The sequence below is a fragment of the Besnoitia besnoiti genome, assembly GCF_002563875.1.
Source record: "Besnoitia besnoiti strain Bb-Ger1 chromosome Unknown contig00007, whole genome shotgun sequence".
In the NCBI taxonomy this organism is placed as follows: Eukaryota; Apicomplexa; class Conoidasida; order Eucoccidiorida; family Sarcocystidae; genus Besnoitia; species Besnoitia besnoiti.
Genome location: NW_021703915.1, coordinates 3,002,900 through 3,014,175, shown reverse-complemented (window position 1 = coordinate 3,014,175; position 11,276 = coordinate 3,002,900). Strand labels below are relative to the sequence as shown.

Here is an 11,276-nt window from a genome sequence, read left to right as displayed (position 1 = left end):
GTTTTTGAAGTCATCGCGTGATTCCCGTACACAAAATGTGCTTAGCGTGAAGGCTATGAAAGCAACTTTTGAAAATCGTTGTCAGGCGGCGTGCGGAGGATCCTTCGCCTGCTGGGTGTAATGTGATTTTACCTGTCCACTCCTCTTATTGTCTCACGGTGTCGTGTTTCCTCGCATGGGTACGAGCCAAATATTAGACCGTCTTAAAGCGCGAAAGCTGGGATCGTGCCCCAGCGTGCGTTTTCCCTTAAATAAATGCGAGAGCTGCAGTTGTAACTCCGACGTCTGCGACGGCTTCTCAGCTGGTTCCCATTCGTACATTCGGCCACAACTACACGGGAGTCGTCCCGTCTACCGGAGCATCTAGCTTAAGGCATTTTGCCCCAGAACCGCTCACACGTTGTCAGCGTCAGAGTCGGCGGCCAATACCAGTACATACGTGTGGTCTGGATCAGCCTCGGCGGACGACACGGAAAGCAACGGCATTTTTTGTGAGTGTCGTCGCACTCTCGAAATCGATTGAGAGTTCCTCGTCAGCCGCTTCCATGCCCGCACAGTTGTCTGCCCGTCATCGAAGACGGGTCACCTATCGAGGACAAGTCGCCAGAGAGCGTTGACTGAACTCTTTCATTTGCTGAATACACATCTCTGCAGACCATGCGCAGTTTGCTGGGCGTTGTGACGTCTCCCACATCCTGGTGCATCAATTCGCAGCCCTTTCTCACGGTCAGCGACGGACTCTCACGGAGCGGGGGAGCGGTGTTTAGCTTTCTTTCGTGCCACGTCACAGTTCCTGCGACTGTTTTAGAGCTGTGGAAAAACTGGTGCTTGCACCCAACACAACCTGAAAGCTATCGCTGGAGAGCGGACCTCGTGAAGCTGTCGCTCGCTAAATGTGACCTGACAACCTCTGCAGGGTTTTATTCGTTCCACAGTCTAGATCACCTGACACGGACACGGGTAAAGGCCCCCTGTACAAGTGAGTCCGCGGGCTGTTTTTAGCCACGTAGGGGGAAAACGCAGCTAATCCACGTGTCCAGGGACGCCCCCGTGAGATTTGCAGCTGCCGCGGAACTGCGTGGACTCGCTCCTGGGCGCGGAAGGAAGATTTCACGTAGCGAAAGCTGCATGCTCACTTCAGAAACTGCCCCTCTGGACTGCCCCTGCGAAGCTACTTGGAACAGGGGCTATTTACGCTGTCAGCAAGCGATGCGAGCGGGGGGGCCGTATAGAGGCCGTGATGGGGTCGGGGCAAACGTGTCCGCACTCTCCGAAGGTAGCCCCTGCATGATCTACCTTGGGAACGCCGTTTTCTTCTCTTTCACACGATATGCGCTGCTCACCTCAGTCTCGCCGAGTCCACTGTTGTAGAAGAAAAAAGAATTCGCATGCTTGACCGCTTGTCACCGGCGCGCCCTCCGCTAGATCCTGCATGCCCACCGCGAGCGCCCTTGCCCTCGCTCTCGCCCGAAAGTGTGTTTGACATTTACCCCTTCCTGCAATCCTCCCGCCAGGATCGCGTTTCACAACAACATATCCAAAGATGTAACGAGGCCTATTCGCTGGCGTCTTCACACTCTGACTCCGTCCCACTTGTTTCGGCCAGCTGTACGGACACCTGCCCGCTGTTTCCCACTGAATCCTGTCGCCACATCGACTTCTATTCTGTTGAACTCTTCTGTCACCATAGCTCCCACAAAATCGGAAGCTGCCCCGCCAAAAGACAGCCTTTGTTCTTTTCTCAAAGCCACATAACCTTGCAGCGTTGGTTTTCGTTGTAGGTCTGTCTGCGAGCGTCTCGCGTTTCGTGGTTGACTCGACCCGATCCCATGTCCGCGCTGTAGCGAACATGAAAAACATTTTCAGTTTCCCGCCCTAGTCTAGGCCCTGCTTGAGTTTTGCTCGTAGGGATACCGACTCTCTCTGTCGCGGCCGCCCTTTTGTCTACTGTTAAACATAGCCACACCGTCTTATCTTGCTGCGCCTCTCGCCTTGCGAAATTGGGTGTCAACTCACTTGTACCCTCTTTGTCGAGAGTCTGCCGCTCCTCTTCTTCAAGCCCAGTGAGCGTCCAGGATCCCTGTCTTCCCTCAACTCGCTGTTCTTGCTGGAGGGTTTTATTTCGGTATCGTCTTCGCCAGTTCTCGCTCGCTGACTCGTCTCTTGAATCCGTTTAAAATGGGCTGTACACAGTCGACCGCGAAGGAGGCGACGGGCGCGGCGGCGGCTGCGACGCCTGGAGAGCACAGTTCGGGGGGCAAGGAGGAGTGCGGCGGCGGCCAAGTCGCTCAGGGCGTCGCAGTGTCGCCCAGCGGCGCAGGGCCTTTGAAAAAGGGAAACTCCGCGGTTCCGACTCGAGCGGGCGAAGACGCTGGAGTGACACCGGATGAGTCTGCTGGGCCTGACACAGTCGGCACCAGCTACATCCCGCCGCCTGGGGGACGGTCGGGGCATTCGATGGCGGGAGGCCCCCCGACGAACCTCGCCGAAGTGCCTGGCGAACCGACCGAAGACGGCAGACTCGTCCGCCCTGCAGTGACTCTCAAGAGCGGCGCCGTCTACGTGGGCCAGTGGAAGGTAAGGGCCTGGCGAGAAGGCGACACCTGCGCGGCGCGTACTGGCGGAAGAAGGGGCTTTCACCGGGCGCTGAGAGCCTCGGAGAACCGCCAACTCTCGAAATGGGTGGGGGCGAGGGGGGGGGGCCACAAGCTGGCGACGCAGGAAGAAGGGCGAGCACAGACAGACCTTCCGTGCAGGGCACACTGAGGGCGAGATCGAGCTAGGGACGTGGAGGAAACGCCGATCGAATAACGGGAACGAGCGAGCGAGTGGTGGCAGCCAAGCCATGGGCAGGACCGCCGAGATCTGGGCCTGCTGCGCCACAGACGCGTTTTTCCTCGGAAACTCGCCCCACGAGACCCTGCTGGATAGGAGGGATAGGCAGACAGAGACGGAGGAGTTAGGTACTGATGTCCATGAGAGACTGAAGAAGGGGCGAAGCCCTGGAAGGAGGCCGGCGAACAGCCTTCTTCGGAAGCGCTCAGATCCACATTGGTTGCGCACTCGCCCACACTGCGCATATAGATGCATGTATCATAGATGCATGCATTCAGTTGTCTGCAAATCCGAGAGAATGATACCGGACCCTTGTGACTGCTGCTGCGGCGTGTGTGTGCCTTCGCGGCTGGGTCTGCAGGATATGCAACGCGACGGCCACGGCAAGCTCGTTTGGCCTGAGGGGGAGACTTACGAAGGGTCGTTCAAACTGAACGAGTGCGACGGCGAGGGCGTGTGGACAGACGGGAAGGGCAACACGTTTGAAGGCCAGTGGAGGAAAAATCGCATCAACGGCGCGGGGAAGTTCACCCATGCCGACGGCTCAGTTTACGAGGGGCAGTGGAAGGACGACGTCAAGAACGGCGAGGGAAAGGAGACCTGGGGAGACGGCACAGTTTTCGAGGGCGAGTTTGTGAATGGAGACAAGCAGGGCAGGGGCAAGATCACTTTCCCCGATGGATCAAATTATGAGGGCACCTTCGCAAACGACGTCTTCGAAGGTAACCCTTCCGCTTCACGCGCTTGTCTCCTCTCCCGCCTTCACGTTTCTGCCTGTCCTGGCTCGCCGATCGCCGCTCAGTCTGCACGCATGTGCAGGACGTCTGGCGCCCGACCCACTCGGTGTGTGTGTCTCTCTCTGTCGCAGCCGGCTCCACAGTGTCTGTGTCGAGTCTGTTTGGGGGGTCGGGTCTGGGGCAGGAGCCGCGCCAGATGCGTGTTTGTCCGCCGATGGGGGTCCTCTCGGAGGACTCTGGCGCAAGTCTGTTGCGTGGACGGCGCGCGCTGATGGAGGCGCATCAGGCGTGGAGCCGCCGCTGCGTGCTGCCCTTCGTGCGATGCGTAGGCAAGGGAGTCTACCGCTGGGCGAACGGCCGCATGTACGAGGGCGAGTGGCACAACGGCTACATGCATGGCAAGGGGCTCTACACGTGGCCCAAGGGTCAGTTTTCAAAGTACGAGGGTTCCTACTTTGTGGGGCTGAAAGAGGGCCCCGGGAAGCTCTACATGCGCGACGGGCGGATCTACGTGGCGATCTTTGAGAAGAACAAAATGGAGGGCGACGTGGTCGAGATCTCCCCCAGCGGGAAAAAGCGCAAAGGCATCTGGAAGAACGGCAAAAATGTGCAGTGGGTCGAGGGACACCAGAACGTGGAGCTCGTCGTGGACGACGAGGCGGACGAAAAGGAAGCAGAGTACCAAACGAGCGCGTTCTCCAACCCCCGCCAATACCACCAGCTCTACGAGGTATGGACGCTTCTCGAACAATGCCACGCATCTTCTCGCCTCACGTGGCGCGCCCTGGCTGGGAGTCGTCGCGGACGCGCTCAAAGCCTGCTGCGCGTACACACGAGTCATATTTGTCTTCACATGCCGCCCTCCGATCCTGCGGGCCGTCGGCATTCCGAAAACATACCAGCGTACTACTCAAACAGAGGGAGACAATCACCTGTATACATATATACATATATAATTGTCTTTGCATGAATATGTATGAACGTAGAGGTGAGAAGCATCGGCTGAAGATGCTTGTGCGCGTCGCGCTGTCTATATTTTTGTTTCCATCATCTGCGTGCTCTGTCCATCCGCCTCGCCTTCTTGATGATAGACCGTTTCACCCCGTGGTCGTGGACGTAGGCCTCTTGAGACTTTGGTGGGCGGATCGCAGGAGCTTCAGCCGGCGTCTTTTCTCCTCTTGTGTGTATCTTTAGGGGAAGAAGAAGCAGCGTATGCAGATCGAGGGCGGAGTTTTGCACGCGAGATCGGGCGTGCGAACTTTTCACGCGCCGTCTCCGCCGCCCAATCAAACTGGAAAGGAAGGTGATGCGGCCGAAGACGCCGAAAAGGCTGAAGACGACGACGAAGCAAAAAGCTGAGGAACCGTAGGCTGAGGCAGGGGCGGCTACAACGAGCCAATAAGAGCCGCATCGTTGGAGAATTTTTTGTAGGGACGCCACTTTTTTCGATGATGAATAGTGGTTCTGTCCACTTCCTTTCACTGCTGTGTGCGTACGTTTTACGTGGATGCGTGTCAGAAGGCCTGATGCAGCTCCACATATTGGTGCGCTCACGCATGAGCACACCGATATGCATTTCTGCATTGACCTCCGTCCTCTGTTTTCTTCCTCTTTCCATATGCGTAGCCTCTGCATACAGGTCCATGTAGTTTTCGTGCGGGGTTGTCAACACCTTTTTTTGTGTACAGAAGGTCCCCGATCTTCCGTTAGACTTTCCGATTTCTCCAGACTTGCATCGCGGATCTGGCTGCCAACGCACATTCACTGGCTCTCGAGGCGCTGCTTCAAACACCAACTCTTGTCACGCTTGTCTCTACGTACCCCTCGGGGGTGGATGGCGCTCACTCGCTCTCCCACTATGAAGACATCAGCTTGTATTTACCTTCTGCCACAAGAAAAGGTGCGAGTAAACAAGCTTTTATCATTCTACAGCAGAGAAACCTGCAGTCTGCTCGCGGCCACGTATCCCCTTCACAGCACTGTTTTTGCATTAAAAAGCTTTTTTGGGGTCACTAAAGGGGGCCATTGGCCCGCGCAGCTCTTCGGCTGGCCAGTATTTTGTCAACAATTCATATATATGCGTATGAATGTGTTCACCGCTGCAAGAGTTGCAGTCAGTTCACTGCATGCGGTCGCTCCCGTCGCAAGCGTCGACAGTCGCGCGCGGCAACCTTGCTCCCCGCGCCCTTCGGTGGGTGACCGCGTCTAGCGCGATGGTGTCTCTGGCGCGCCACAGTACAGTTTTGTTTACAAAACCCTGGAGAGGCTCAATGCAGCCGAAGCCCAAAAACAATCCAACCCTAGCTCCTGCTGTCGGTGTGCCGCTGAAGGCGAGCCTTTGTTAAAGACCCACACGCAGACAGAAACACACTCGAAAAAAAACCGTGGACCGCCATGCGCCGCAGGCAGTCTGTCTGTGAGAGATAGACCAAGCTTTATAGAGACGCTGGACTGGCGCGGCTGAATTCTCCACGGGATTGAAAAACTCGCGCGCTGAATTCTACGCGCAAGCCTCCAGAGCCCAGATTGCCACTTTTCCGTCGTCATCGACTGACGCCAGCAGGGCCGCGGTCACCTCGGACTCTGGCGTCCCCAGAAGAACTGCAAGAGGACAGCAGGCAAGACAAGGGTTTACGGTTTAGTCTAAACAGAGCAAACAAATCGAACCAAGTCGATCCGAGCCTCTATCCCAGCCGCGGAGCTCCTACTCGGGCGGCCGCCGATCTGAGCGACAACGGGGGGCTCAATGAACAGGGAGTTACCTTGTGAGCGACGGCTAGACGACGGCGTTGCAGGATTCCATACTGCACAGTTGATGTCGCTGTAGTGTGCGTCGGGCTGAGGCGCCAGGGAAGGAAACGGAAGGCGGAAAGAGGATGCGTGAGGCTCAGCGAGTCTCTATCACACAAAAAACTGAACTACTGTTTTTCGAGAGACGTTTCCACTCCAACACGCAGCATAAACACGTTCACGCGCGAGAGATTCCTCCTCTGCATCACTGCGGTAATACCACTCGGTACAAACAGAATCCAGAGATAAACGCGCACCTGCGACTCCACATAGCTAGGCGTGTGTAATCTATACATTTGCACTCCGAGCAATACATACACACAAATACATATACATATATATATATATACATATGCATGCGATCCGGCGGCTGTCATCTACTGAGAAGACAAAGCATATATATACATATATATATATATATATATACATGTGTATGAGAGCAAACAGATGCGGACAGCCTCCGGATCCTTGGCAGGCCCTACCTTGGAAAGCAAAAGGCCCCAGGAGCTGTCTTCAACTTCCGCATTTTCGGCAGAGAAAAACCGTAAGGCGCTGTCTCCACTAGCCTGAAACAAGCAATTGGTGCAGACACCAGAAAGCGCGTTGGAGGACAAATCCGAGATGGAATGACCGAAACCGACATGTGCGGAAAGAAACGCAGATACGCATGACACGAGGGAGTGCGCGCACATAACCGGGGTGTTTCCTGTGAAAGGGAGCCGCCGTCGAAGTCCAGAGTAGAAAAGCTATAGGGACTGTCAGAGACATCCCAGCAAGCGTTGTATACACTCGCAGACCTCTGCATACATATATGTGTGTGTTCCAGCACCCAGAAACAGAGAGAAAGGTACTGAGAGTCGACAAAGTGCCGTCGGAAGCGCAAAACGAGAGGCAGACAGGCCGAAAACGCGAGCCGCTTACAGTGACGATCACATCTAGCGTCGGATGCCAGTCGACAAAGTAGACCGGCCGGGGATGGAACCCAGAGAGGAGCGCAGCTTGCGGTCTCCATCCGCCGGGCTGTTGTCGGCTAATTTCGTCTCTGTCGCGTCTTTCCTCCGCGTCTCTCGCGCTCCTGCGCCTGCTCGCGCTCTCTGCACGTTTCGTCGCGACTCCGCCGTCGATCCCCCGTTTTCCTCCATCCGCCTCCTCTGCCGACGCTCCGGCGCTCCCGCCCGCCGGCTCGGCCCCCCCGTCGTCGGCATTTTCGCTGTGGCCTCGACGCCGTCTGTTCGCGGCAGCGTCCCTGCCTTCGCCTTCGTCCTCTCTCTGTTCGTTGGCGTCTCCGGCGTCTCCGTTTCCACCTCCCCCAGGCGCCTCCCCCTGGGCGCCCTCCGGGGCCCACGGGCCTGCAGGCCCCAGCGCCGCGCCCCGAAAGAGCCCCGTCACGAACCAGGGAGGGAGCACGCGAGACGCGAGCGCAGTTGGCGGCGCGCTGGATTGCCCAGGAGGTGCTGCGGCTGCTGGAGTTCTCTGCCCCGGAAGTTCATCTGTGGAACCGCTCGAGGCATCGGCGCTTGGCGAGAGACCTGCAGCCTCAGCCGCAGGCTCTGGCGACTCGCCCGCGCCCGCGGCAGGGGGCAGCCGCGAACTCTGTTGCGCAGGAAGAGCGACCGCAGAAGAAAACGCTGAAATCGGCGAGGCGGGCGGCGACGAACGAGCGGAGGACGATGCAGCAGAGCTGCTGTCGGTATCTGGTCCCAGCTCGGGGAAAGACCTAACGAAACAAGCGGACAGCAACGCGCGGCGGAGACTCACGATGAATGCCATATCTCTCCAGGCGCATGCCGGTGCGCACACAGAAAAAGACTGCACTGAGGAATGCGTGAGCGACACATCCAAAAGACAGAGCAAAGAAAACGCACCAGCGCTCCCAGAGTGACACCCGCGAAGAAACGCCGCCACGCCGGACAGCGCCTAGAAGGCGCTACACGACGCTGCCGAAAAGGAACAAAATCGACCGATCTGAGAAACCTGCTCTCCGCATGCAACTGGAAGAGAAGGAGTTAATCACGCGAACGAGTCCGTTGCACCCAAGACGCCACGAAGGCGCACGAGTGAGACGCCCGCCAGGACGAGTCAGGCAACGCGAAGAGACGCGACTCAGCACGACGCAGCGCCGTCCACCCGATGGAGAGTAAATCGTGCGCGGAATGAAGCAGCAAGCAACCCGAAGCACCGGAGCTGCACCACGAGTGTCACGGAGGAGAACTTACAGGTCCAAATTTTTAGACTGCGGTCATCCGAGCAGGTCGCCAAACGCCCGCCTAGCCGGTCAAAGGCGAGCGACCACACCGTCGAGCTGTGGGCCTTGACGACTTGAAGAAGTCCCCTGGAGACAGAACGAAGAAAGCGTAGTGCCACAGCGATGCGACTTAGCCACGAAACAACTGAGAGGCAGTCTCCCTCGCGGGTATGTAGTCGTCTTCGGCTGGCTTTGCGGCTCGTCGAACCTTGTGCGTCACGCAGATTTTCTTTCAGCTCGCTTACCAGTCAGACCCCGCTCCGCCGCGCAGCCCCCAGACGCGGAACGAGTCATCATACGACGCCGAGATGCAAATGTCTTCAATTGGGTGCCAACGCACCGCCTTCACGTCTGCATGCCGCAGAGAAAAAGCGCAGTTCCTGAATGCTGATGGGACAGACTTCCAACGGGGCGCCGCACGCTGACCAAGAGCCTGACTGAACTCTCCACGCGACTGCCGCGGCCTCTCGCGAGGCGTGTGCCTAGCGACGGGATTGGGCAACACGCGAACGTATCGGAACTGTCTCATTCTCGTCCACAGCGCTGCCTGACGATAGACGCCTCCCGCACAACCACATTCGTGCCGCTCATACGGGAGTGAAGACGCCTTGGCAATCATTATGCGGAGGCCACGCCTGAGACGAAACGAACTAAAAAGCGGCCTCCAGTGGAGTCACGCGGATCGCGAGACGGAAAGACTCGCGCTCGACCGGTTTTACCTTGCGAGTGACCACTAAGGACCGCAGCCACGAAGAAGAATTCATCGTCGGCGACGTCGACTTCGAGCTGGCACGCCTCAGGCCAGTCTTGCCTCTCTTCGAGAAAGAGGTCGGCGCTCCCTTCGGTCTCGCGCTCTGTCTCGCACGCGTCCGCTGCGCCAGGCGCCTCAGCGTCTGCTTTCTGGCGGCCCTCTGTCGTATCACACGCTCCTCCTCGGGGCGAGGGTGATGGCACTCGGTGTGTGAGAGCGCGTCTCCTGGAGCGACACGCGGCGGTCGCAATCGGCTCCAAGTCGCCTTGCGCGTTCTCGAAAATCCACACAGTCTTGTCGCGGCTGCAGGTCGCCAGATACCGCCCCGTTCTGCTCCACGCGACACACTTGACCTGAAAAAAACGGAGATGCAAGCATAAAGAACGATAAAAAGTCCACGTGTGCAGACCCGTTGCCATTTCCGCGGACGAGGCGGCTGGGGCTTGTCCCCTAAAGCCCCACATGGGGGCGCGATTTGAAACAAAACATGTTCCTGGCTGAGCGGAGAGGCAGTCAGTGCGACAAGGGTGAAGAGCGAAAGGGCCGGGCCTCGCTCTGCCTCTCAGCATGGTGCAACCATATATATATATAAACCCTAAACCCTATATATATATATATATAAGCGTGTGCCAGTGGTATTTGCGCGCTCTTAACTGAGTCGCATTCTTCGGATTTCTGCGTTCCGTCTCTTCCTGTGTCTCCGCGTTGAGCCGTGCGCAACTCTCTGCGTCCCTCCTCCGTTTCCGTCTCTTGCAACATTCTTCCCGTTCTCTGCCTGGCCTCCCCCCCTCGACCCCTCCCCTTCCATCCGCGCGCCTACCTCGTGTTCAGGCCCCTCGAGGACCTGCACCTGGTGGAAGCGCGAGGGCGTCCGGTAGACGCCGGCGATGTTGGATCCCCACACCGAGACAGTCGCGTCAAACGAAGCGGCGGCCAGCCACACGCCGTCCGGCGAAAAGGCGACGCTACGCAGCGTCCGCGAGTGCGTGGCTGTGGTGTCCAGCACTCCCTGGGGACCCGAAGAAGAACAAACCGACGCTTATCCCACACGGATCAGCAAACGCCGCGGCAAAGTCGGCATACACGGCGCTGCAAACTCAGATGATACACGACAGGCCTAACCGGGGGCATACGCTGTGCCGCTTGACGCACACGTCGCACTCAAATAAATGAACACGTAAATAAATGCATAAACATATATATGTATAGGTAGGTATAGGAACTGCACTGCGTACGTGGAGGGCCACACCGCGCCTTTGGGGACAGCGCATCGCGAGGCGAGCTGAAAGACACAAGCGACGACAGAGGGGGTACAGCGAAGGAGCGCGAACCAGATATGCGACACGCTGAGAGCGTCATCGCAGGAGACTGAGCTCTCGAGACGCACTTGGAGAAGAATGGGCGCAAGACCTGCCCCCGCCCTTCCCCCCCCCCCCCCCCCTCCCCCGCTCCTCTTACCACCAAATACCACGAGGGGTAGCTAGTCTTTCTCCGTCGCTTGTGTTCGTCCTGCCGCGTAGTCTCTGCAAAAGCATCGCTGGCGTCTTCACTCATTCGATTCTCCAACGGCGAGTCGCCCCGCGCTCGCCTGGTTTCTTCGGGCGCGCATGCGCCTCCTTCGGCCGTCGCTTCAGACCGTTTGCGGCCTTCTGTTTCGCCGTCTTCGCCTGAGGCTCCGGGCTGTCTCGACGATCTGTCTCCTGCGGGCGCGTTCGGCCCTAGGGCGAAGGAGACACTTGGGCCCCACAGACAAATCCGCTTGTCCGAGCCGCAGGTCGCCAGGAGACCCCCGTCGGGCCGCCAGGCGGCGTCCCACGCACACCCCACATGGCCCCGGAGGCACACCACGCGACGGAGACGCCAAGTGCCAGTCATCCTCAAAACTCGAAAAGTTGACGACTCTCAGACTCCTCTCTAT

The 11,276-nt window shown here is 58.0% G+C and overlaps 2 protein-coding genes across 2 annotated transcripts; one reads left to right on the top strand and one right to left on the bottom strand.

Annotated features, from left to right (window-relative positions):
• Window positions 1-2,178: 2,178 nt before the first annotated feature.
• BESB_074270 (MORN repeat-containing protein) lies at window positions 2,179-4,931 on the top strand (the record flags this gene model as incomplete). Its single annotated transcript, XM_029365800.1, has 4 exons — window positions 2,179-2,577; window positions 3,197-3,557; window positions 3,902-4,302; window positions 4,767-4,931. The coding sequence occupies 4 exons, from the start codon at window positions 2,179-2,181 to the stop codon at window positions 4,929-4,931; spliced, it is 1,326 nt and encodes a 441-aa protein (XP_029218284.1).
• Window positions 4,932-6,072: 1,141 nt separating this feature from the next.
• On the bottom strand, window positions 6,073-11,233 carry BESB_074260 (uncharacterized protein; the record flags this gene model as incomplete). The annotated part of the gene is made up of 9 exons (XM_029365799.1): window positions 6,073-6,173; window positions 6,335-6,410; window positions 6,845-6,928; window positions 7,284-8,176; window positions 8,579-8,694; window positions 8,853-8,958; window positions 9,327-9,711; window positions 10,179-10,367; window positions 10,817-11,233. 9 exons carry the CDS (start codon window positions 11,231-11,233, stop codon window positions 6,073-6,075), a joined length of 2,367 nt encoding a protein of 788 aa, XP_029218283.1.
• Between the last annotated feature and the right edge of the window lie 43 nt (window positions 11,234-11,276).